This window comes from Haliotis cracherodii, unplaced genomic scaffold, assembly GCF_022045235.1.
Source record: "Haliotis cracherodii isolate W230 unplaced genomic scaffold, xgHalCrac1.p SCAF_10, whole genome shotgun sequence".
Classification (NCBI taxonomy): Eukaryota; Metazoa; Mollusca; class Gastropoda; order Lepetellida; family Haliotidae; genus Haliotis; species Haliotis cracherodii.
This window is the reverse complement of record NW_027266265.1, coordinates 16334200-16360173: the sequence shown is the minus strand read 5'-3', so window position 1 is coordinate 16360173 and position 25974 is coordinate 16334200. Positions and strand designations below refer to the sequence as shown.

Sequence of the window (25974 nt, the reverse complement as noted above, 5' to 3'; positions counted from 1 at the left end):
GCTGGTTGAGTAATGGGTGTGGCTGTTGAGTAATGGGTGTGGTTGTTGTTTCCAGCCTGCTGGTTGAGTAAGAGGTGTGGCTGTTGAGTAATGGGTGTGGTTGTTGTTTCCAGCCTGCTGGTTGAGTAAGAGGTGTGGCTGTTGAGTAATGGGTGTGGTTGTTGTTTCCAGCCTGTTGGTTGAGTAAGGGGTGTGGCAGTTGAGTAATGGGTGTGGTTGTTGTTTCCAGCCTGCTGGTTGAGTAAGGGGTGTGGCTGTTGAGTAATGGGTGTGGTTGTTGTTTCCAGCCTGTTGGTTGAGTAAGGGGTGTGGCTGTTGAGTAATGGGTGTGGTTGTTGAGTAATGGGTGTGGTTGTTGTTTCCAGCCTGTTGGTTGAGTAAGGGGTGTGGCTGTTGAGTAAGGGGTGTGGCTGTTGAGTAATGGGTGTGGTTGTTGTTTCCAGCCTGGTGGACTGGGAGGAGAGAGAGAAGGAGGAGGAGGAGTTTGAGAAGAGTCAGCCACGTCTGTATCGCCTGCTGGTTGCCACGTACTACGTGCTGGTAGCCCGGTCGGAGCTGCTGTGTTACTTCCTGATGATCCTGAACCAGATGATCTACGCCTCGCTGCTGGCCCTGCCCCTCCCACTCATGGTGTTCCTCTGGGGAATGTTGTCTGTGCCACGCCCATCCAAGTCCTTCTGGATCACTGTTATTACCTACGTTGAGGTACTGTCTAGACAGCTGTGTAGGTTCTCAGTTTCAGGTTGACCCTCACACTGAATACCTATACCATTCGGCACTCTTGATATAGACTTTGGGGAACTTTATTTCAGCTTTATTTATGAAGAGAAATGAAACTTATGACAGCATTTTGTCAGCACAAGGCAACTCTATCAGTTTTTGTCTGACAACTGATTGGTTAATTTGACCAGTATATTGAATGGATAGAATCTGTTATGCACTGACATATATGATGGATGTTGAGGGGTTAACATTCCTTCCTAGGGACAGTATGGCAGGAAATGCAAAAAATGTCTGTATCCAAGATTACAGGAAAATGAAATATTTGATTGGGTTTTAATGCACTTTGTAGTTCATTTCTTAACTTTCCCTGCCTTGATTTGACCTCAAGATGGCAGACAACAGCATGACAACAGTCTCCTTTCTCAGCCCCAGTTTGACCAAAGTGCGTCTTTGCTTCAGGCTGTGGTGGTGGTGAAGTACCTGTTCCAGTTCAGCTTCTTCCCGTGGAATGATGGCACTGTTCGCGAGAGTCCATTCTGGCCGCCACGTATCCTGGGTATCGAGAAACAGTCCAACTACGCTGCAGCAGACCTTGCCCTTCTCCTAGCCCTCTTCATACACCGGTCACTTCTTAAGGTACGTAGGTTGGTGGAGTACCAAGTAGGCTGCTCGTCACACCGAAGAGCTGGGTTTGATTCCCAAGTTTGGTACAATGTTTAAAGCCCATTTCCGGTGTGTTCTGTCTTGATTCTGCTGGAATGTTGCTGAAAATAAGGTTTAAGACCACGGTCACTCAATTACTGAAGGTTCAGGAGAGTTCCCTTGCCTTCAGGTGACAGACAGTACAGTTGATGAAACTGTTTACCTACAAACACAACATCTAACCATCTTACTTATTTGGTGACATCAAGGCAACATGGAACTAGTACTGGATGAACTGTTTTGTTTATTTTATCATTGACCAAGCTTAATCTTACAGAGATATGGACTATGGAGAGACACTGATGACATCTCCGCTGACTTGGCCAAGGCTGGAGAGAAGGAACTGTCTCCCCCTTGTTCACCAGCTCCAGAGGTAAACTGTTAAGCTTTGACTGGTTCAGAGAGAAGAGCTCTATTTGACCAATATCCAGTAGTTTAAGTTTCTGATAAATTACTCGTTCAAAGTCAGTGATTTGTAGGACACTAATTGTTTTTGAGAGCACCGGTCAGTTACCTGTGTGGCCTCAATAGCCTGATATTTCTCACACATACACAGCATCAAGTCCCGTTCTTGGTGTCACTCTCCTCCATATTGCAACACTATCATGATAAGTCAAAAGTGCTATGATATGGGTTTTAACAGTGGCATTTGGCACACTGAGGATTGCATTGGGTTCAATTCCTGGTATGATGTGTACATATTTGTTACCCCCTATCACAGGGAATGGGTTCTTGATGCTCCTTGTCGTGATAAACTATTGGAATGGGTACATATTTGTTACCCCCTATCACAGGGAATAGGTTCTTGGTGCTCCTTGTCGTGATAAACTATTGGAATGGGTAGCGTAATGACACACTCACTCACTGGTGTTCTGTACAGGGTGACAACACTACCCATGCCATTGAGGCTGTGGAGCTGGGAGAGTCAGGAGCTACATCTGACAGCCAGCTGCAGTCTTCATCAGAAGAGGAGATTAAGAAGAAGCCCAGCAAGATCAAAATTGGGTATGTCCAAGTGTCATTTACTAATAGAAATTCTATTACCTCAAAAATAATATGGAGCCATGGGTGGTCCGGTCGTCTAAGGTATCACAGTTATGCCCCTTAGCTGTGCCATAACCCTATGGTCTCTGGTTCAAATCGTGGTTTGCCCTGATTATTTTTGTCAACACCATGCCTGTTTTGAGTGTATGACCTTGCTGTGCTCATGTTGTGTCATTATCCCTGTAGGTTAAAGAAGTGTGTCGACCCGTTCAGGAACTTCTTCAGCCAGGTGACTGGAGCAACATACAACGCCACTGTCGACGTCTACGCCCCCATGTTCTGCTGCGACTTCATCACATTTATCATTGTTGTGTTCGGATACTGGGCCTTTGGGCCTGCTGTGAGTACTAGAATCAATTGTTGTCCAATGAAAGCAGGAGGAATCACAGAAATATTGCTGTTTTTCCCCTCAACACACTCAACACAAATGATAGTCATAATTAGCTGAAGCTCTATGATTATGTATCATATTGCTTGGGCATTTGTCAATATGAAAAGAAATGTTTTTATTACCTTCAAGGGCAAACATATCAGGTTTCATAAAACTCATATGTGCCCTAAGGTCATATTACGTCACGAGACAACAGTGTATTGTTTCTGTCATTCAGACGGCATTGTTGATGTCATTCGAATCTTATTGTGATGTGAGGTCGGAATTGCATCACACTAGAAACGATGTCATAGCTGAAGATTGTTGACGTCGTTTGACAAATTGTGGTTTTGCTGCTCTTGCGACTTGCAGTCCTTATAGGTAAACACTAATATTTTCTCAGTATGTAGACATCTTCTTTGGTAATAAATAGAACACTATATTCGTGTTCATGTCATACTATGCATGTTTACGACACCCGTGACTACATTCTGGTATTTAGAGACTCGAGTCTTAAACATGATATGACATGAACACACATGTAATATCCTCTATTATGTCTCAAGAGAGAACTGTGGCTAAATCATGTGACTTTTGTTTTCCAGCAAACATCCAGTGGTGACGTGACAAGCTACATATCTGAAAACAGAGTAAGTCAGCGGAGTGAAATTGTTTACGTTACATTAATCTATTACTATTTTGTTAGTTAAGGGGCTGTGACAACAATAAATTGTACAAAGAAGTACTCACAGGTTTAGAAATTAGTAGACTTGTAAAAAAATATCAGTACAATCTGGAACACCTGTAACACCCCAATGCAGCATGCTTGTATGGTTGCCCTGTGTTACAGGTGCCTGTTCCCTTCCTGGTGATGTTGGTCTGCCAGTTTGCTCTCATCATCATCGACCGTGCTCTGTTCCTGAGGAAGAACGTCCTGGGCAAGTTCATTTTCCAGATCATCCTGGTGATCCTTATCCACATCTGGATGTTCTTCGTGCTACCGGCTGTCACTGATAGGTCAGTACTGGTCATTTGACTTTGACATGTTGACAAGGGGAAGTAACCCAGAATGCATTTCCTTTATATATATATATTGTTGTGAGTCATCTTTCATGATATGTTTTGCTAGTCAATACTACCTTTATCCCGAACGTTTTCTTTTCAAAAGTATACATCAGCTTAGAAGAGCTGGAACCAGTTGGCTGTTTCTCTATTCAGCTCAGCAACTCATGCTTGCAGTAAAAGGCGACTATATGCTTGTTGTAAGAGGCGACTAACTGGATCTAGTGGTCAGGCTCGCTGACTCGGCTGATGCATGTTATTGATCCCAATTGCATATATCGATGCTCATGATGGCAATCACTGGATTGTCCAGACTCGATTATTTACAGACCGCTGTCATATAGCTGGAATATTTCTGAGTGCGGCGTTAAACAACAAACCAAACAACCAACCAAATCTCTATTCAGCCTGAGGAACATTGTAACGAATTGTGTTTATGAAAGTCATCTGGTATTTCTGCCTTACAGGAGTTTCAACAATAACATCCCAGCTCTGCTGTGGTACTTTATCAAGTGTATCTACTTCGGGTTGTCTGCGTACCAGATCCGATGTGGCTACCCCACCAGAATCCTTGGCAACTTCCTCACCAAGAAGTACAACTACCTCAACCTGTTCCTCTTCAAGGGGTATGTTCATCATGTTCATATAGACTTCATTCTGAAACCTGTTGTCATGGAAGTCAAATATTGATGTAAATTATGGTTGATACAGCTAGGAGTTAAACAAACATTTATGAGGTTTCAAATGTATTATATATGTGGTAAGAAGTATTTCTTATTATAGTGATATGTAGATAGTACATCGAAGATAGGTAATTGAGATTTGATCAGTCTGATTGTCGTTTTAGAATAAAGTATTCTGTTTAAAAAGTCTTGTTTTAATGTGTACTATACCCCAAGACTCATAGAAGATTCCCAAAATATTTATCCCTCGCAACAGCTTGAAGTTCTGTTTAAGGTGGATAGGCTGTTTCCATTCATCAATAATACTCCTCTGTAATCGGATTGAAGAAAATGAAACTCTGCTTTGGTTTTCCTAGTTTCCTGGCCATTCCGTTCCTGCTGGAGCTGAGGGCCCTGATGGACTGGATCTGGACTGACACCACGCTGGCCATCGGCTCCTGGCTGCAGATGGAGGACATCTACGCCAACATCTTCGTCCTCAAGTGCTGGAGGAGAGCAGAGGCGGTAGGTCCCTACACTCAGATCACCATAGACAGATTCTCTCTGTTGGGCATTGTTTGTCCCCCCGAAATTCTGGAGTGTTAGTCCCCAATACCCCATGTTTATTATAGAAACGATTATTAAAATGTTGATTGGGTGGCTAGTGTGCCCAATGATGATCGTTGTTTATGCTACCGACCCCTGGTTGCCTGGCCCTGACTCTATTATTTACAGGCCACTGCGATGTTGATGGGATGTTGCTGACTTCAGCGTTAAACTACATTTACTCACTCACTCATTGCTTGTCTGTGCAAGACATCATCTCAAAGAGCAGTTTTGCTTCCATGGTGTATTTTGTTGATCATCGTTTTGGATGCTATTTCAACAAATTCTTGCCCAGTGTAGCCAACTCTGATTAGAATATTGGGAAGCAGTCTGAAACTGTCTGTTAAAGTTGCACCAAATAGACATGGAACTAATCAGTAAGGGCTAGTTTTAGTGCAACCTATTATTAAAATGCAACCTAATATTTATGTCTACATGCACCAAGTGCATGTAAAAAAAATTCAAATTTGTATCTCACTAACCCTTGCTTGTCCACACATCGATCTTTGAAAACACTCAATACCTCTAACCTTCATGTAGCGTAATTTGTCATGCTTTCTGAGGCCTGACGTCATCAAACAGTGGGTACTTAAAGATTATGTTCACATGTTCCTATTATGTTTTATAGTGATTTGTGATTAATTGTGTGACACAGGCAGCAGACCAGCCTATGTTTGCGTAAATTTTGGTAGGTTTTCATGTCAGCACACACCTGGTGCAAATTAAATCAAGTTCCTTAAATCGAGCCTTGCCTGGTGGTGAGTCTTGAGGGAGTGGACTTTAAGTGAAACTCTGATTTACAACCACATCAAGTCAGCATCCGCATTATGGTAATCATTTCTCAAAGAAACAAGTATTGATGTGGATCAATGTACACAGTACCATGTGACCCCCTGTTTCAGACATACCCGACCCCACGTGCCCAGAAGCGCAAGGCCCTCATCAAGTACGGGGTGGGCGGTCTGCTACTGCTGGTGATCATCTTCATCATCTGGTTCCCACTCGTACTCTTCTCCTTCGCTAACACTGTGTTCGAGCAGAACCCACCCTTCGAGTCCACCGTCACCATCACACTTGGAGGATACCAGCCCATCTTCAAGATGACCGCCCAACAGCAAAACATTGAACAGCTGACACCCACCCAGTTTAACATCCTGCAGAGTCGCTACAGCAAGGACAGGGTAGGTGGTCCATGCTTCGTACTCCAAAAAACATTGTTCTGAGCTGAAAGTTGGTTTATAATAGTCTATTATATTACAAGGGCTCGCCCGAACCAGGTGACGATTTTGAAAGTTGATTGATGCAAAAATCACATCCAGATGATATTGATTGATGATAACGATTTTGATTGGGTGTTAGTGAGAGTGTTAGTAATCAAATTAGTGATAGGAGGGAGGGGGCTGGTGAGGTCACTTCCCTAGTGAATCTGTTGTTCAGGGTATGTGCTATAGAATGGAGACATGATACACTGGTTAAGGTATGTATGTATCACAATGTGTTGACTGCTTCATTCCCTGCTGTGTCCAGAATGCCATGGGCTTCCTGTCCAACTATGAGGCCATTGACGTGACCAAGGTGACACTGGTGGGCAAGTCGACATCCTTGTGGGGCATCAGCCCCCCCAGTCAGGCGGACCTCGTCACATCTCTGCAGACCAATAAGAACTTGAAGCTGGAGTTCTTCGTCAGCTTTGTCAGGTGAGACGGTTACCATGGTTACATGAACATGACAGCCGTAGATGGGGATTACTGTAGAGTGATGTAATCATCAAAAACACTGGGTCCGTTGTAAACTGACGTCTTCATTGGCTTTCTCGGGTGTTCAGATATCCAGGCTTAGTGTCAAGTGATGTAATCATATAACCAGGCTTAGTGTCAAGTGATGTATTTAGATAACCATGCTTTGTGTCAAATGATGTATTTGGATAACCAAGCTTAGTGTCAAGTGATGTATTTGGATAACCATGCTTTGTGTCAAATGATGTATTTGGATAACCAAGCTTAGTGTCAAGTGATGTATTTGGATAACCATGCCTAGTGTCAAGTGATGTATTCAGATAACCATGCTTAGTGTCAAGTGATGTATTTGGATAACCAAGCTTAGTGTCAAGTGATGTATTCAGATAACCATGCTTAGTGTCAAGTGATGTATTCAGAAAACCAGGCTTAGTGTCAAGTGATGTATTCAGATAACCAAGTTTAGTGTCAAGTGATGTATTCAGATAACCAGGCTTAGTGTCAAGTGATGTATTCAGATAACCAGGCTTAGTGTCAAGTGATGTATTCAGATAACCAGGTTTAGTATCAATGTATTCAGATACCAGGCTTAGTGTCAAGTGATGTATTCAGATAACCAGGTTTAGTATCAATGTATTCAGATACCAGGCTTAGTGTCAAGTGATGTATTCAGATAACCAGGCTTAGTGATGTCATTCCTTGTTTTACTGTTTTTTCAGGGAGCCAACTGGAAGCCAGTCTGGCAGCATCAGCAACGACTTCACCATGTCCTTGGACGATTCAGTCAGGACGCAGCTAATAGGTATTATCAACGGAACATCCAATTCTACAGTGTAAGTTTGACCATCTTTGTGCTTTTACAAAAAGATGTGCTTTCTGTGGATATAATTTTTAAGATGGATAGACTATCCATATTTAGCATTATTATGAACGAAGGTTTGCAATGGTATTTTCATTGATTGTACTGTGCATTTCAGATGCTGCAGCAGAATAAAAATTCTGCATAATCCATATAGGATTCTGCACATGTAAAATATAATCTGCATATATTTTCTCTCATGTGAAATTGTTTCAACTTTTTAAAATACAAAGATTTTGATGATGGCATATTTATTGAAAATGGATGTAATGTTTAATCGGTATGAACTCTTGAAGATTCTCACCAGTTATTCTCAATTAAAACTATGCTCTTCGACTTCCAGGGACCTATTTAATGTATTCCCGAGATTTATGCGGCTTGCATTGGAGGGACGACCAACAGGCATCAAACCACTGCTGTATGGTAGGTGGTGTGACTGTCTTTACTGTTTCCTCATTGATTTACTGGAGAGCTGCACCCAAGATGCATGAGGGTTCTCGGAGCTGAGCTCTATGTTGTACTGTGACTATACCTTAGATATAGACAACTGATCAGCTGCTTTGTTACAAGTTGATAGTATCCATTTAGACATTTCTCAGGATAAATGAGTAACTATATTATATCACATAGAGACTTTCAAGACTCTTCCTTGTAGATTCGTTTGTTAGTAAAGGGAATAGAAGCAACTCTTCATTAATGATGCAAATGTTGTCTTCCTAGGTGACTTTGGTGTCGGATTGAGCAACGTATCGCTGGGTTTGTTCCGCGACTCTGACGCCGGGTCGTTGTCCGAGTTCATCCAATGGTGGGAGCTTCAGGAGATTATTAAGGGGGATGAAATACTAGAATACGACCCCAAGAAAACTAAGAAAGTGAATGAACTCACCATTTTCACCTTCAATGACAGAAAAGCACCTGCAGGGTTCTCAGTTATCACTGGATATGGGTAAGTCATTTCACTGCTTTTCTTTAAACATGTCTGTTAACATAAGATATTCTGGTTATCGTTTTTCTATTATTTGAATTTTTAGTATTCATTGTAAAATATTGATTCTAGCTATAGATCATAAACAGTTTTACGAATAATATATTGTTTCTTGACCATGTCTTAATCTCACTTGTGAAAGTCACATGAAATAGATGTTGAAGCTTTTGATATGACCCCTGTTTTGATGTTGTGTAGCTAGTGTGTTTCAGTCTCATTACATTATGATTGCTGTCATCTTGCAAGAAGGATTTTTTGTATGCCCTAGATGTGTGTCAAAATTTTTTGTAGAAAACTTGCTGCAAAAGAGATTTCAATGTTTGTTGGCATGCACTTAATTTACATTTGAATCAGTTGCAATACAATCAACTTTACAATTTTGAGTCGTGATAACTGAATTGAAGGACTGATCGAGAAGAACATCTCAATACTGCAGCAAGTTTACGGGTGTTTTAAATAAGACTGAGTTACATCCAGAGTTTACTACTGGGATATTTTCATTGAGATTTTTTTCATTTAGCACTAACAGAAGTTTTTCTCTTTGACCTAAAGTTTTCAGTTGGTCTCCCCAGACATATAATTTTCAAAACAACCGTTTTCGTTCTGTAAAAGCTGAGACAAATTATTATATTTCAACCATTTTGGGGAACTGGTGTTATTTATGAAAAATATCAAATGGTTTGCAGCCCTTTATTTATTTTGCAGTTTTTAGAAATAATAAAGTAGGACTAAACTTCAAAAGGAAATGTTGGTTGTGTTCCTGTGTAGAATCTCTGGATGTATTTGTCAGCATGGTGTGCCCTTTAGGATGCATGGCATGTTTTCCTACCATTTCACTTAAGGGATATAAATCTATATATCCTTGCCTGAGCTTCATGAATTTTGTCTGTTGCCTAGTAACTAACACATTAGCTTCAATAGCAGGATGCGTAGTGTACGTAGTAGTACATGTAGTAGTATTTGTAGTAGTTGTAATAATAGCTGTAGTTGTTGCAGCTTTGCCTGCGATGCTTAGCTTCTCAAAACCCTTAACTTGATGTTTTGTTATTGCCTTGTGTGATGATAGTGATGCATCTGTAACACTGGTACTGTTATGTCTGATGACACACTAATGTAATACTTCTGTGTTGTAATCTGTGATAGACAGCCATTGTCAATGAACATGAGATTTGTACTTAAGCTCACTGATGTGTAAGCTCTTAACTTGATCTCTGTCTCAAGGGAATTTTGGCGCGAAGAGGGATTCATATCAATATATAGTGACAAAAACATTTCCATATTCATGAGTAATCTCTGCTACCATATTCGATGTAATAAGTCCCAAGGACACTCTCAAAATTAGAAATAGGGGCTCTTGTTAGAATATAATTTGGGTGAAATAGTCGAAAGATCGTAAATTTTGTGGTTTGTGCTGACAGCCTGAAATGATACAAAAGAAAAGTCTGTGCATATCATACACGACAGATATATTTTCCAGAATTTAGTTGCCCATAATTAAGGGTGCATATAACACATGAGTGCATATTAAACACGAATAAATAAGTCTTGTGTACATTGATCAATTGGAAGGGTGCTAATTTGGATTGTTCACTAGCCAATATATTAGCAAATATCACCGTGGGTACTTATTAGAGCGGGGCGCTTATTACGTCGAATACGGTATATCATATGAGTGTATCACTATCAAATAGGGATGATACCAGGTGTTCAAGAAGGGGGAGCATACCGTGCCCCTCTTGTGGTCATCATTGGCCCTACTGAGGTCAATTTGTAGGACAAACCTGGTAACAAGAGATATAGAGCCTGTACTCAATAACTCTTGAAAACATTATCAAACACTATTTTTGATATGATATTTTGTTCTCTGGCACCAATGTGGAAAAAGATTGATTTAAAAATATGCATCATTTGGTGTACAAAATGTGTTCAGTTCTACTAGTGTTTTGAGCTTGACAGAGACAAGTTGAGAGCTGATGTTGACGGTCGATGCATGTTGTGTGCAGTGATTCATCTGTGTAAATGTATGGCAGACATGAAGGCATGGTGGGGAAGGCGTTGTTTCTGAATTTACTTTGACAAGGCTTCCAAGAAACATTTGACTGCAAAGTATCTTTACATCAGTACAAAGCGAGGAATCAAATCAGAATCAATGTCTAGGACAAGATGAAGTGGTCGTAGCATTACAAGTATCATATCAGTTATTAGTTATGGTAGTCATGGTGCCCGAACCGAGTTCCTGATGTAACTCTCGTTACCATGGCTACAACCTCCTCTGAAAGCAGAGCAAACACATGCCTCCATGTCTGTCATGTCTGAAATCATTCAATGCTGCTGGAATGGAAGCCAGTACACTGAGAAGCCCAATAATACCTTTTACCGTAATTCATCAAGTAAATGCCAAACCTTGAATAAATGTTGGGGACTGTATTAAATGCTGGGTAGTTTATATACACAGAATTCTCCCCTCATCTTTGTGATTAAAGGCTGGGGGTAAAGAGTGTCTGAAATAAATATACGCCTGGGCATTTAATCGAGGATATATGGTAGTAGCTTACTCCCTTCAAACATCAAGCTGCATGCGTATAGCTCTGTCCAAACCTTCAAATCTGAGGCATCTTAATGTACTGATCTATTCAGATTGAAGTTAAATGCATAACCAAGATCTGAACATGGAAAAGTATTCATCTTAGAAAGAATGGGTTTTACTATCAAGGTGTTTAATCATTTTTAGATTTTCACTACAGAATGTGTAACAATGTTGTGCAATGTTGCTGTTTTGGCAGGACTTTGCATTGTGGAGCATGAATCTGTGTTGTGGGTGCTAACGAATCCAGCTAACGAGTGTGACTACTCACTATACTAATGACAGCCATGACAGCCATTCATCGCAAAGACTGGTATTGTCAGTTTAGTGCAGTAACATGTTTGATGATTCCAAATGAAATTCAGTCTCTGGTATTCTGTGATTCCATTGATATATTCATCTTAAAATAACCTGAACCAATCAAAAAACTTGTTAACATTTATTTATCATACTTTAGTTGAATACAGGTTTAATGACCTGGTATATAAATATGCAAATTAATATGTAGAAGAGTGTCATGTGTTGCTGCACTAATGACTATTCATGGGATATTTATAATTAACTACCAATTGATCAGCATGGAGGAAAGTTCTAACATCTTGGCTTCTTGGGAATCTCTGAAAAATTTTATGCAGACTATGAGTCTGCAAAGCATGTATGTGCCTTTTTGACTTACCGGTACAAGAACTTAGGGTTTCAAATGCCTTTGTAACCTGATTTCTTGCTATTGTATATGTGACATGCTAAGCTCCTTCTGCCCAAATGCCTGACACTGTGCATCTTGATACTGTGTGTGCTGGCCATCACCTTCTTTCTGGCACCTATTCTGCTCCTACTGTTTGGCAAATTAGATGTGTGCTGAGGCTTTGTGAGGCACCATTGTGTAGCATACACATCATGAAATCAAAACCTGGACATTCCCCATCACAATTCTCTGAAGATCCATCAGAGTCCTAACTATGAATTTTCTCCTTGACACAGTCCTTCATTCACCTTCTTGACACTGCCAGGCAGATTCAGTCAGTCACTGGGGATCTGAGCAGATGTGTAGTGTACCCTGATGGGCAGATGTGTAGTGTACCCTGATGGGCAGATGGGTAGTGTACCCTGGTGGGGAGATTGGTAGTGTACCCTGATGGGCAGATGGGTAGTGTACCCTGATGGGCAGATGGGTAGTGTACCCTGATGGGCAGATGGGTAGTGTACCCTGGTGGGGAGATTGGTAGTGTACCCTGATGGGCAGATGGGTAGTGTACCCTGATGGGCAGATGGGTAGTGTACCCTGATGGGCAGATGGGTAGTGTACCCTGGTGGGGAGATTGGTAGTGTACCCTGATGGGCAGATGGGTAGTGTACCCTGATGGGCAGATGGGTAGTGTACCCTGATGGGCAGATGGGTAGTGTACCCTGATGGGCAGAGGGGTAGTGTACCCTGATGAGCAAATGGGTAGTGTACCCTGATGGGCAGATGGGTAGTGTACCCTGGTGGGGAGATTGGTAGTGTACCCTGATGGGCAGATGGGTAGTGTACCCTGATGGGCAGATGGGTAGTGTACCCTGGTGGGGAGATTGGTAGTGTACCCTGATGGGCAGATGGGTAGTGTACCCTGATGAGCAAATGGGTAGTGTTTCCAGATGGGTAGTTTTCTCCAATGGGTAGATGCTCACATCTGCTTGGTTGTAAGGGAAGATGTAACATTCTGCAGGCAACACCTTGTGTAGCTGTAAAAGTTGACTACATCGGAAACCACAGTTCACTCACTCACTCACTCACTCACTCACACATGCATATACCTGATTAACACCTTCTATGTTAAGATTCAACACATTGACTATTGAAACACTTTGTATTTTATCAATGAACACATACCTACTTATCACTTTGAAGTCAACACATGCCTACTCAAGTAACATATTGCCAAGCTTTAACACATGCCTACTCAAGTAACATATTGCCAAGCTTTAACGCATGCCCACTCTCAAGTGACATATTGCCAAGCTTTAACACATGCCTATCTAAACTTTGTAGTGCAACACCTGCTTACTAATACTTGATGTCAATATTCAACTGTGCCTACTTTAACATGTTATAGTCAAGACTAACACATGCCCACCTTATTGACCCATGATGCCTGACAGTCCTCCTTACCACAGTTCTCATCCAACCCTACATGCCCCCACTTGTGTGCCCGACTCCTCCTCAAGCCCTATACCCCCTGGTCTGTTCTTTCAGTATTATGGGTCTGTATGTGTCATTCATCCTGTTGATCGGCCGTATCCTGCGTCTGAGCACCACGGGGCTATACCAGAGCATCATGTTCCTGCACTACCCGTACGTAGACCGGGTCCTGCAACTGTGCCTCAACATCTACCTGGTGCGCGAGATGAAGGAGTTCGTCTTGGAGGAGGACCTGTTTGCCAAGCTGCTTTTCTTCTACCGCTCGCCCGAGACCGCCATCAAGTGGACACGCAAGCCAAACAAGAAAGAAGATTAGGGGGATAAAAGTGTCACTGACTGTTTGTAAAGTTCTTTTTCAGATGAATCAGTTTTACAAAATCATATTACTAAGGAGACAATATTGTATTTGCTTAAATTAGAATCCTCAACTAGATATCTGATTGAAAATTAATTTTACCCAATTGTTCAGATGTTAAATTGGCATGAAGTTAAATACAGAAATTCACATGGATTCTGATTTATACAAATACTGTTAAAATGTTGTTAGTTAAGAAACAGTCTCTTGCATCCTTAGCCCTTTGTTTTCTTCTTGCAATAATGTTGACAAAATAACATTGAGGATTACTGAATAAGCTGTGTGTTATGTTTAACAGATTATTGCACACTTGTCCATCGCAGCTATGTATACTTTGCTGGAGTGTATTCATCTCTCATAGGCTTAAAGCTTGTGCAAGAACGAACCTGTCCAGATCTCAAACTGTGACCTCATGATGAGATCCTCTGCTGTTGCTGTTATCCTGGTTCACAGTTCAAATCAGACAGTTCCAAATATTTTCATGCAATAGAAATTTATGAAATGTAATTTAATTTGAGTTCAATGTGTCTTTTAACGCTGACTACTTTTCACTAAACTAATATTGATATTAAATTTAATTTTTTCATGTAAGAATGTAACGACTCTCAGACAGCGTCATGAACCTAGGTCAAGACTACCTGGTTAGAAGTTGTGAAACAGGATCACTTATGTATCCAAATACTCAATCAATCTCATTAAAATCAGATGTTAGTCCTCGCTGTCGCTAAACAAAGATCTGAGGACATCCCATTACGAGTCACATCAGAACGACCTTTCATCCAACCAATCAGCGTCGCTTACCAGATCATGAAAGTGACAGTCGGAATGTGTTTTCTGATCATACAACCTTGAAAACGTTTACACGGGTAGTCCGAACGACAGTTACAGTCCGTACGACAGATTCCGTCAAAATTATGGTCTATCTCTCACTTCCGTTGGGTAAACATTTGAACGGAGGAGGTGTTGCACAGTACGTGGAAAGCACTGCCATACAATCTCAACCATATATGAGACCTTCCGGAATGTTCGTTTGTTAATTTTTCAAAATTTTAATCAAGAACTGTGTCAACATATTTTTCAAGCACAGTCTGAAATCGAAGTCACCAGGTTGAAACGAGTGCCGTAAAGCTCGAGAAAGCTGCTTCCTAATTGGCTGATATCGACTTCTTGTTAGTCATTTCAGTGGTCGGTCAAAGTTTGTGAAAGGTCGTTCTGACGTGACCCGTAATGGGATGTGCTCAGATCTTTGTTTAGCAGCAGCGAGGACTTAGATGTGATTTTAATGAGATTGAATACTCAATAAAGTTGTGATGACAACTATAAGATTATTTTCTTAGCCATCAATGTATACATGTTGTATTGTACATGTACATACATGTATTAACTATGTTGTCAGCTGTACAGTTTCTTACCTTTTTACATACCGTAGCACATGTAGAACTTACGTCACAACTGATGAAATTACACTGGTACAGCTGTGACACTATCAAACCTTACTCACATCATACAAGTGATTAAAGGTTAAAATTTGTTGAAATGTCAGTATAACATGATGGCATTCAGGATTTTGGTATACATATGTAGAGGTTAAATTTCAGTTTAACTGAAGTATACACTGTTGTGGTATGATGAAAATTAAGGGGAGATAACTCACTTTGCCATGTGTACAATTTCATCAGTTTGTATTCTCCAAGAGGGTAAACGTTTTGATAAATGTTGATTAGCTAGATTTTTAAGGTGTTTGTTTGATCTGATTGGTTTGAGTGTGTTTATTTTCCTTTCAGGGTAAGTATGGCATCTGTAAAACTTGGGATAATAATATGTCTGTATTATGTGAAACTAAGTGCACAATTGATTATTAACTGATATGGCATTGCTTCACTTGCTCATTGTATCCGTGATGATTGTAAGATTCTGATAACTTTGCTGCTGCAATCACTGGGTAAGTCGGTACACTGCAACTCAAACCACAATCTGTTCTAATGATGTTTTAATTCTTTTCCTTACAGCATCATTGGTCTGTATGTGTCGTTGGTGTTAGTCATTGGCCGCTTTTTTAGAGTGACATTTTTCACGGGGTCGTCGTACCGCATCATGTTCGAGGAGCTTCCGAATGTGGACAATGTCCTCCATCTATGTCTGGACATTTACATGGTGAGGGAGAGTCGCGACTATCTCCTCGAGGAGGATCTCTTCTCCAAGCTTCTCTTCTTGTACCGCTCCCCGGAGACGCTCATTAAGTGGACGAAGCGGAAGATCAAGGAGGATTAAGGGCTGTGTAATAAATGTGTGTTGTCTCTACACTTGTTGAATAGTCCAATGAAAGATTTCCAAACATTAACTAGTTTTCAAGATACATTTGTTTTTATAGATGAAATTTGAAGTTGTGTTTTAAAGTTGTTAAAAATAATGTGGAATTCATAGGGATTCAGTCCTTGAAAATAAGGGATGAAGTAACTTGAGGTAGCCTCAAAGTTAATGTTTACTGCTTACACAAAACCAGGAAAGAATGGTTCCCTGTTTACATAATCCTGATTATGAAGGTAAATACTTGACAATTATTATGAGTATGATATCAGTTATTTGATTGTTAACTGTGAACAGTTGCTAAAATGATTATACATAATCCTGATTATGAAGGTAAATACTTGACAATTATTATGAGTATGATATCAGTTATTTGATTGTTAATTGTGAACAGTCGCTAAAATGATTATACATAATCCTGATTATGAAGGTAAATACTTGACAATTATTATGAATATGATATCAGTTATTTGATTGTTAATTGTGAACAGTCGCTAAAATGATTATTTACAAGAATGATTTCTAACTAGTTGGTGACATTTGTGTAGGGATGCACATGATCTCAAAATGGTGCTTGAGTGTATTCTGTTGCCGCAGGTCATGGAGAAGTGTAAACTAAAATGTTTATGGAGCCTTGACTGGAACACAAGTAAAAGGTTACAAGTCAGTTCGTTTATATAAACACTGACACAAGATGTATAAAACATTTGAAATATTGTACATTTTGAGACACAAATGGTGCAATTACTGACCTTGGTAAAGTTAACAAGCTGTCTTTTCCAATCTCATTACAATCTGATCTTTCTCTCTGATACATTATCTTCTGCATGAAGATCTGAGGACACCTACAAAAGAGTTTGAGTCAGGTGAACCCTGAGTGGACTTTGTCAATTTAGATAAGAATGCATGGGTTCTTGATCCAGGTTTACCACCTCAATTCCGAAATTTTGTTCTAAGCAAAAGAAACAGTACACAAATATACCCTTTCTACTGCTATCTTTCAGGTGTAGATGATCAGAAATGACAGTATCCACAACACTATGCCAGGACAGCTTTATTTTTTTGCATTTGGAACTCCATGATTGTAGTCATTTTCAAGATACGGAAATGAGATATATGCTTGTCTAATTTGTTGCTGACTGATACCGAGAATTTAGAAATTTTTGATGCTGATTGGATGATTAAAATGTTCACCTGATTAGACATCCTAAGGAGGTGTCATCATATGTTCCTGCAGACATGTATCATATTGGAGTAAAAGATCTGGGTTAATGAGATTATAAACTAAGGGTAGTGATGTTGTATGCATGCATTTATCACACAGTTTCAGCGGTATATATTATTCTCATTTCATTATTCTAGTCTCATAATCATCATCATCGTCTTTTGCATCCTGCACATATTGTGGAGTTTTTGTCAGTGCTGAAACTGTTATACAATGTGATTATCGTCTACACTTCTCTCAGGGCTCAACTATATTACCCATATTTTCACAGAGGGGAGACAACTATGTATGTCTTAAATATCTTTGCTTCCTTTCAATCTTTGTCAGAGACCATATACCGGTATATGGTCTCTGTTTGTATAATAAAATTGTCGATTAGAGTTCAGATGTCTTAATTTGGCTATATAAGTCCTCAATACTTTACCTTGCTATGCACAAATCGTGAATGTGACGTGTTAATATGTCGTATGTTATTTTCCATATTTTCTATTGGGAGGTAACTGAACTAATATTGATGTGGAACTTCTGTATATACAATGAATTAAAAATTCTGTTGTATGTATCAGTAATTAGGGCTGTTTGATGTTAGAAATGTGTTTCCATGGTGACGTGTACTATACATTGAGTTGAAAACAGTATTTCGTGGCAATTTATATTGTGTTGATTTGCGTATCGTTACATTGTGTTACCTATATAAATGTGTACCCCTGTGTTACAAGGATTTATTAATGCTAGTGCTAAATATTTATTCGACCCCAAGTGCTTCATATAATATAAACATAAACACAAAGTGCAAAACTGACTTGTTCAACACAGGGTGAACACAGGATATGATATCCACCTGACGATATCTTGAATATCCATCCCTGTGAATGAATGCAGTTGCGATACAACAGTAAGCAATATAGAATCCCTTGATTATTTCATACCTTTACCAATGCACAAGGCAATACCAGCTGTCTACTTTAATATATCCAATATACAGCAAACTAGACATAATGTAGTACTCACGACACCTAAGCATTTTGTAACATCAGGTAAGTTATCCATCATATCATATTATATTAATTATTATCACCTCAGGGTATTGAGATCAATGTTTACATGCTTTGTTTTGAAAATAAATAGTAATTATGAAAGCTAATGTGAGTGCTTATCACATGCTGTTCTGAATAAATACCCAGAATGCATCTGATTATGAAAGCTTGTTAGGTTGGTGCATCGGTGTAAAGGATTTTGTCACTTGTAGGTGTATAAATATTTAAAATCACCTTTGTAGAGAAGCATGATGCAAATGGCTTAGGTTGTGATAGCAATGCTGCTGTTTTGTAATATTGGGGACAAATGCCTTATTTTCTGAACTAAGTGCTTTACTATCTTTTACTTATATTGCGTGGTAGAAAGGGTTAATCAGGCAGAGGCCACTGTTGAATGTCATGTTAATAGTTCATGTATTGTCTTTAATTCTAAACATGATCAAAACCATTGTGTTGTAACACATATAATTTAAGGCAAAATGATCAAAATTATTTCTTTGATTTATAAAAGTATTTATTCTTCCAGAAATGTGTTGGCTAGGACTAGTATGTGCATAGCTTGTTTTGTGAAAGATTTGGGCATTTTGACCAATGAGTGCTTCCACACTGCCTGCCACGATGATGTTGTGAACAGTACGTGTAGGTAGATTGTTAATGTTGACAGTTTCTATAAAGAAATCCCGAATTATGAGAATAATCTTAAGATTTGCTGGTTCTTGATGAATACAGGCCTATGTATAATGTTAATTATGGTCCTTTCACTACTGGTGCCATGTTGCAATACACCTGTCATGTCCATGATTTCTATGCCCTTGCTCAAACCATGCTGATAGATAGGCATTAGTCTGACGAATGTGTGACCGCTTTGATTGTAATGTCCCTTTGTGAGGCAGGCAGCTGTAGAGGTGGTACAAGGGGATTGTAGAAATAAAGTGTTTGTAGCAAATGTTCAGCCATGTTTTCTTGTTTATTTGCCAGATCAAGGGTTTGTCAACATAGATATGTTCCATGGACCCACGTGAAGCCAGATTAGTCTTTTTTGTGATTTGTTCAAATTCAACCTTAACCTTGACCTGATTCACAGTATTCCAGTTACCGTATTCGACGTAATAAGTGCCCCGCTCTAATAAGCAACCACGGTGATATTTGCTAATATATTGGCTAGTGAACAATCAGAATTAGCACCCTTCCGATCAATATACACAAGACTTATTTATTTGTGTATAATACGCACTCGTGTGCTACATGAACCCTTAATTATGGGCAATTAAATTCTGGAAAAATATATGTCATATATAAACATTTCAGGCTGTCTGCATAATTCACGAAATTTATCTTTCAACTCTGTTTTTTTCCACCAAAATAATAATCTAATAAGAGCCGCCTATTTCTAATTTTGAGAGCGCCCTGGGCTTATTACGTTGAATATGGTATATCACAGCATGTCCGCTTACTTTTGGATGAAAGTCCAAAGAGATGCATGTATCAGACTTTGACCACTTTGGTGAAACCCATGAGCAAGGTGCTGACAAACCTGGAATATTGCTGAGTGTGGCGTTAACAAACAAAACAACAGAGTTACCACCATGAAATACACAAATAAATAAGAACTTAATTTCATTTCAAAATTTATTAATCACATTCATTTCTTCACTTCTTAATAAAAATTAATTTAAGTTCGTCTTTTCAAGATGTTTATAGAATTCTTTGTTTGTCTTAAATCAATGACAGTTTACCCATAAAAAAATCATTCAACCCTAAAAAGTATTACAAAGTTCACAACATAAACACATAGCATCATGAATATACAAATCACACGTGTAGATGATGGCATGTCTATGTACAACAAAGCACTTGGAACACTGTTATGTATATCTATGTACATTGATCAACAAATTGCCACACCACTGGTACTAGTTGGGGCCTTCATTTGTCCAGTCATGGAAGGGACAACAATAGTCGACCCTTGATGAAGTGAGAACTCTTGTTCATCTAACTTATCTAAAGGACTTGTTCGGAAAACAACTTAAATACAGACATATATACCAGTGTGGCAACACCATAACACAATTCTCTTTAAAACAAGTCTATTCATGATTCTGATAAAGCTGAAGAACTGAAACTACACTACCTTGTATGTATGTATGTATGTGAGTGAGTGAGTTTGGTTTAACGCCGCTTTTAACAGTATTCCAGTTATATCACTGTGTGTCAGCTTAATGTGGGAGGAAAGCACGAAGTGATGCAGGTCTCTAATGTTTACCACTTCTGTGAAAACCACGAGCTCAGGTATAGTGCTGACAAACCCAGAAACCGGGGCGAACCGGGATTCGAACCCACAATCATAGGTCTCTGGTGTGCCCAAGGGACGCAACTCTGCACAGCGAATCGCGGCGCCTTAGACGACTGGGCCACCCGTACTTTACTTGTTTCAAATGAAAAACTCCTGGAAAAGGCGCCACTGCAACCATCATCACACTAAAGGGGAGATAATACATAATAAAACTGTTCATGCTGTTCAAAACATAATAATGCTGGTGAGCCCTCCCAGACCACTGGCCAGTCATATCCTTAACCCCCAACCCTACATTAGTGAATCAAGTGAAAGATATCCAAGATACCTTTTTACCACAATACTAATGTTCAAAATCTGACTTTAGTGAATCATCTAAATTCAACACTTTCAGCAGTTTTCCGTTTTACTGACACATTTCTCCCACTGTGACAAAGTACTTGTGAACAAGGAGTACTAAATATGTTAACTTTGTTCCAACCTTTCCTACATGATTCTTTTCAAACTATTTAACTCCCAAACTTTTTGTCTGTTTAAAATTTAACTGAACAAACCAAGAAGAAAGCCTTTTGCTGCAACTGCCACTCCAATGGCACGGGAAAATTAACATGGACGTTTTTCTGTTAGTGAATCATCATCAGATATGGTGCACAAAACGAGTAAATCCTACAGTTAGGCATCGGGTTTGAACATCCATATACAAAGGTAGCACAAGAGAATATTTTTGCAAAACCATGACATTGTTACTCTACTGGTATAAACTAACAAACATCATAAATCTGTCCCCTAAAAGTGCCTTGCACCAGGTGTTGGTGTACTGATGTTTGCAGAGAGGAACATGTACGATCAACTCCCCACAGAACTGAGGAAAACGCTATGCATAATAATGAAAATTAATTTTACTACACTGAAGTAACACAGAACTTGACATCTTGAGATTTCACTTACATATTGACTGAAAATATGAAGAAAAAAATTCAAAGAAAATGTATAAGCAATAGCAACAAGAATGATGTTCAAACATGATTGCGTTCACAGTAACAGTAACTTGATAAATATTCATGGGTGAAATGCACGGTAAAAGGGAGATAACTGCCCCTACTCCAAACTAGGGACCATTTATTGTCATGAAGTGACAGTATCACAATACAAAGGAAAATACTGCAAATATTCAATGATGGTTTAGCAATAAAACTGTCTAATATGTGCATAATTTCAAAATGAAAGTTCTTTTCTTCAGCATAGTTTAAAACATGAAATATTTCTCCGAAAACAATGTGTACCAGGCACAGAGGTCATCTAGCCATTTGTCAGTGAAAGGCTGTAATAGTAACATCATTAACAACATACTCTTTATACATAAAAGTTGGAAATTAAACAAAAAATATAATACATATACCATGTATATACTATCTTCAACACAACAAATATTTATCATTTCGAGTATATAGAGGAAATACACTTCACGTTTTTACAAGTTTAACCCAAACATGAAAGTATGCACTGGGAAAGACATTAATGATATTTAGATCATGCAAGACTCCCTATCAAGTAATCTAGACACAGCTCTGCTGAAGAAAACTGCCATGAGAAGTTGATTGTTGACGAGATAAACCACATTGCAGTTATGATGGTGACGTTGCTGAGAAGACGAGGAGAAAACATGGACTTCAATATATACAGAGTAGAGTGACAGGATCAGTTCCGCAGTGCCTGCAACCTGGAAGTAGAAATAGTGAACAGTAATGAACTTGAATCAAGCGAAAGCTACTTATATGTTATGATAAATAAATGGCATGTGATTCCTTGGTTGGTTTGTTGTTTAACGCCACACTCAGCAATATTCCAGCTGTGACAGCGGTCTGTAAATAATCGAGTCTGGACCAGACAATCCAGTGATTAATACCATGAGCATTGATCCACGCAATTGGGATACGATGACATGCATCAACCAAGTCAGCGAGTCTGACGACCCGATCCCGTTAGTCGCCTTTTATGACAAGCATAGCCGCCTTTTACGGCAAGCATGGGTTGCTGAAGACCCATTCTACCCCCAATCTTCACAGGTCCTTGTGATTCCTTTGAATATGATTGACTAATCAAGCATTTTGTTTGATAGACCTAAAAAACGTTAGGCCACACCAACTAGCAGACTTACAATAATGTCATGTTACAATATTGTGCTGGACGATGTCACTGATTTCCTTTCATTGTCTACAGGTTTGTATGTTAACGATAAGTAAGCAGTCTGTGAAGTTGTTATTGTTGTCTTGTTTATTTATGAGGAGTGAGTTCAATATGATTTGTGTTTATGGAGGTATCAACGTTATAAATATGATAGACGATTTACATATAGTGTGCACACTTGTTTTAACGTTTATACCTCCATAAACAATCATTTGTAACATCATTGGATGTTGCATGGCATTAGCTGTTGGTCACGGTCACAGCAGTTGATTTAAAGCAATGACACCCATCTCGGTACTGTCAGTGACTTCTTGTCTCAACTGATTTTGGCACTAAGATTATCTTGTGGGACATGGTCTTAGCGCTATATATGCCGCAAAACTTACACCTTAACATAGTTCTGACAGTCCTAGGGTTAATATTGGCTCGCTGAGTGAAGCCTAGGACTCAATGGCTTCCCAACCCCTGTCTCCATGAAAACAAGATGACGATGGGTAGATATGTGCTTGTTCCACACCGATCCACACCATAGGGACATGAAGACACACTATCACCCCAGTCACAGAGTCAGTAACTGGAAGCAGCGATCCACACCATAGGGGCATGAAGACACGCTATCACCCCAGTCACAGAACCAGTAACTGGAAGCAGCGATCCACAGCATAGGGGCATGAAGACACACTATCACCCCAGTCACAGAGTCAGTAACTGGAAGTAGTGGTCCAAACCATAGGGGCATGAAGACACACTATCACCCCAGTCACAGAGTCAGTAACTGGAAGCAGCGATCCACACCATAGGGGCATGAAGAATCGCTATCACCCCAGTCACAAAGTCAGTAACTGGAAGCAGCGATCCACACCATAGGGGCATGAAGACACACTATCACCCCAGTCACAGAACCAGTAACTGGAAGCAGCGATCCACACCATAGGGGCATGAAGACACGCTATCACCCCAGTCACAGAGTCAGTAACTGGAAGCAGCGATCCACACCATAGGGGCATGAAGACACACTATCACCCCAGTCACAGAACCAGTAACTGGAAGCAGCGATCCACACCATAGGGGCATGAAGACACGCTATCACCCCAGTCACAGAACCAGTAACTGGAAGCACCGATCCACACCATAGGGGCATGAAGACACGCTATCACCCCAGTCACAGAGTCAGTAACTGGAAGTAGTGGTCTAAACCATAGGGGCACATGAAGACACACTATCACCCCAGTCACAGAGTCAGTAACTGGAAGTAGTGGTCCAAACCATAGGGGCATGAAGACACACTATCACCCCAGTCACAGAGTCAGTAACTGGAAGTAGTGGTCTAAACCATAGGGGCACATGAAGACACACTATCACCCCAGTCACAGAGTCAGTAACTGGAAGTAGTGGTCTAAACCATAGGGGCATGAAGACACACTATCACCCCAGTCACAGAGTCAGTAACTGGAAGCAGCGATCCACACCATAGGGGCATGAAGACACACTATCACCCCAGTCACAGAACCAGTAACTGGAAGTAGTGGTCCAAACCATAGGGGCATGAAGACACGCTATCACCCCAGTCACAGAGTCAGTAACTGGAAGCACCGATCCACACCATAGGGGCACGTGAAGACACCCTATCACCCCAGTTACAGAGCTAGTAACTGGAAGCACCGATCCACACCATAGGGGCATGAAGACACGCTATCACCCCAGTCACAGAGCCTGACCAGCCAATCCCATGTCAGCTGGCTACAAGGACTTATTCTGACCACAGGATTGATGAAGGGTCAGTAACAGGTCTTCCTGTAAATACATACAAGGTCATTATAATGCCAAATATTCAAGGCCCTCTTGACCAACCTTCTTGAGAGATCGTCCTCTTTGCTCTGTTCCACAGAGGCCCCGGACTTGACGGAAGCTGTGGTTGGGTTGAGGTCCTTCAGCTGGTCGACCATCTCGAGACCGTTTTCCTCGGCCACCTGCTGGATGAGAGATGTGACCTGGTCCTCGGGAGTTGACAAGGTCATCGCATTGCCCATCGAGTTCTCCAGAGTCTGGGTGAGGGGAAAAGCAAAATGTTGATGTTAACTGGGTTACTACTATATTAAATGAGTGAGTTGTGTGACTTTGCAGTCAGCAATATTCCAACCACAACTTGACGAAAAAGAAATCGAGAAGGGGCCAGAGCAACCAGTGATTGATATTATGAGTAACACTCCCCACTCTCAGGGTATGATAAATAAAGAATACAAAATGAGCTCCCGTGTAATACCAAATTCATGAAACGAGTGAATAGTTCTGGTATCTGACGAGCTTTCGCTCGTCAGATACCACAACTATTCACTAGTTTCATAAAATTGGTGTTACACAGGAGTGAGTTTAGTATTTTATTTATTACTTGACATTTATAATGTTTTAGAATTATACTGTTGAGTATGAATAGGCTGACACCTACACGAACCACGGCATTATCCAATTGAGTTTAACAAAATAATACTTCAAACACGTCAAAAGTTGAAACGTATGAATTTAATACCATACAACGGTGCACCTTTAGAATTCAGGCTTCCGTTCCACAAAATTATCGTAGCGTTAAGGTTATCGCAACTCACTTAGACTTAGACCAACGACTGTCATTGCGCCACAATACGATCGCGGAATGGGGCCTTGCACCTCAAAGTTTACAATCACGTCACAATACTGATGACGTAATTTGTGGAATTTTGTTGCAAGATCCATCGGCGAAACAATGGCATGTGACGTCAGTCTAACAACAAGGTTGCAGGGGTCATCGAGTGTGCATGAGCTCCTCTCAGTGATCTATCATCTCCACACGCAATGTCGTTGAATAAGCCAAGGGATGTTGAGAGCTTTCAATATCTGTTCGTGGAACGTGTGCCAAAGCACTTAAGCACGCGTTCTGGTATTAAACAATGTGTAATACAGCTGCATGTTTATTAAACGGGTGATCTCTTCACGGGCAAGTAATAACATGAAGTCACAGAGCCAATCTCAATCAATTCTGATTTTTTTACTCCAAAACAACCCCTCTCTGCGTGAAGGCCTG

At 40.2% G+C, this 25974-nt stretch overlaps 2 protein-coding genes across 3 annotated transcripts in view; one reads left to right on the top strand and one right to left on the bottom strand.

Annotated features, from left to right (window-relative positions):
* LOC139454132 (piezo-type mechanosensitive ion channel component 2-like) overlaps positions 1-19385 on the top strand; it is a 118937-nt gene extending 99552 nt beyond the window's left edge. The window contains exons 36-50 of the mRNA XM_071235656.1: positions 444-705; positions 1183-1359; positions 1703-1798; positions 2306-2430; positions 2656-2809; positions 3445-3489; positions 3690-3856; positions 4369-4527; positions 4941-5088; positions 6072-6350; positions 6697-6866; positions 7625-7738; positions 8108-8187; positions 8485-8710; positions 15877-19385. Of these exons, the coding sequence (XP_071091757.1) occupies positions 444-705; positions 1183-1359; positions 1703-1798; positions 2306-2430; positions 2656-2809; positions 3445-3489; positions 3690-3856; positions 4369-4527; positions 4941-5088; positions 6072-6350; positions 6697-6866; positions 7625-7738; positions 8108-8187; positions 8485-8710; positions 15877-16138 (2464 nt within the window). The 3' untranslated portion in view covers positions 16139-19385. The remainder of the gene's footprint in view (positions 1-443; positions 706-1182; positions 1360-1702; positions 1799-2305; positions 2431-2655; positions 2810-3444; positions 3490-3689; positions 3857-4368; positions 4528-4940; positions 5089-6071; positions 6351-6696; positions 6867-7624; positions 7739-8107; positions 8188-8484; positions 8711-15876) is intronic.
* Positions 19386-20077: 692 nt separating this feature from the next.
* The window catches only part of LOC139454131 (charged multivesicular body protein 1a-like), a 24986-nt gene continuing 19089 nt past the window's right edge, over positions 20078-25974 (bottom strand). For both annotated transcript variants that reach the window (XM_071235655.1, XM_071235654.1), the window contains exons 7-8: positions 24768-24961; positions 20078-22449 (exon numbers count right to left, since the gene is read on the bottom strand). In XM_071235655.1, the coding sequence (XP_071091756.1) occupies positions 22428-22449; positions 24768-24961 (216 nt within the window). In that variant the 3' untranslated portion in view covers positions 20078-22427. The remainder of the gene's footprint in view (positions 22450-24767; positions 24962-25974) is intronic.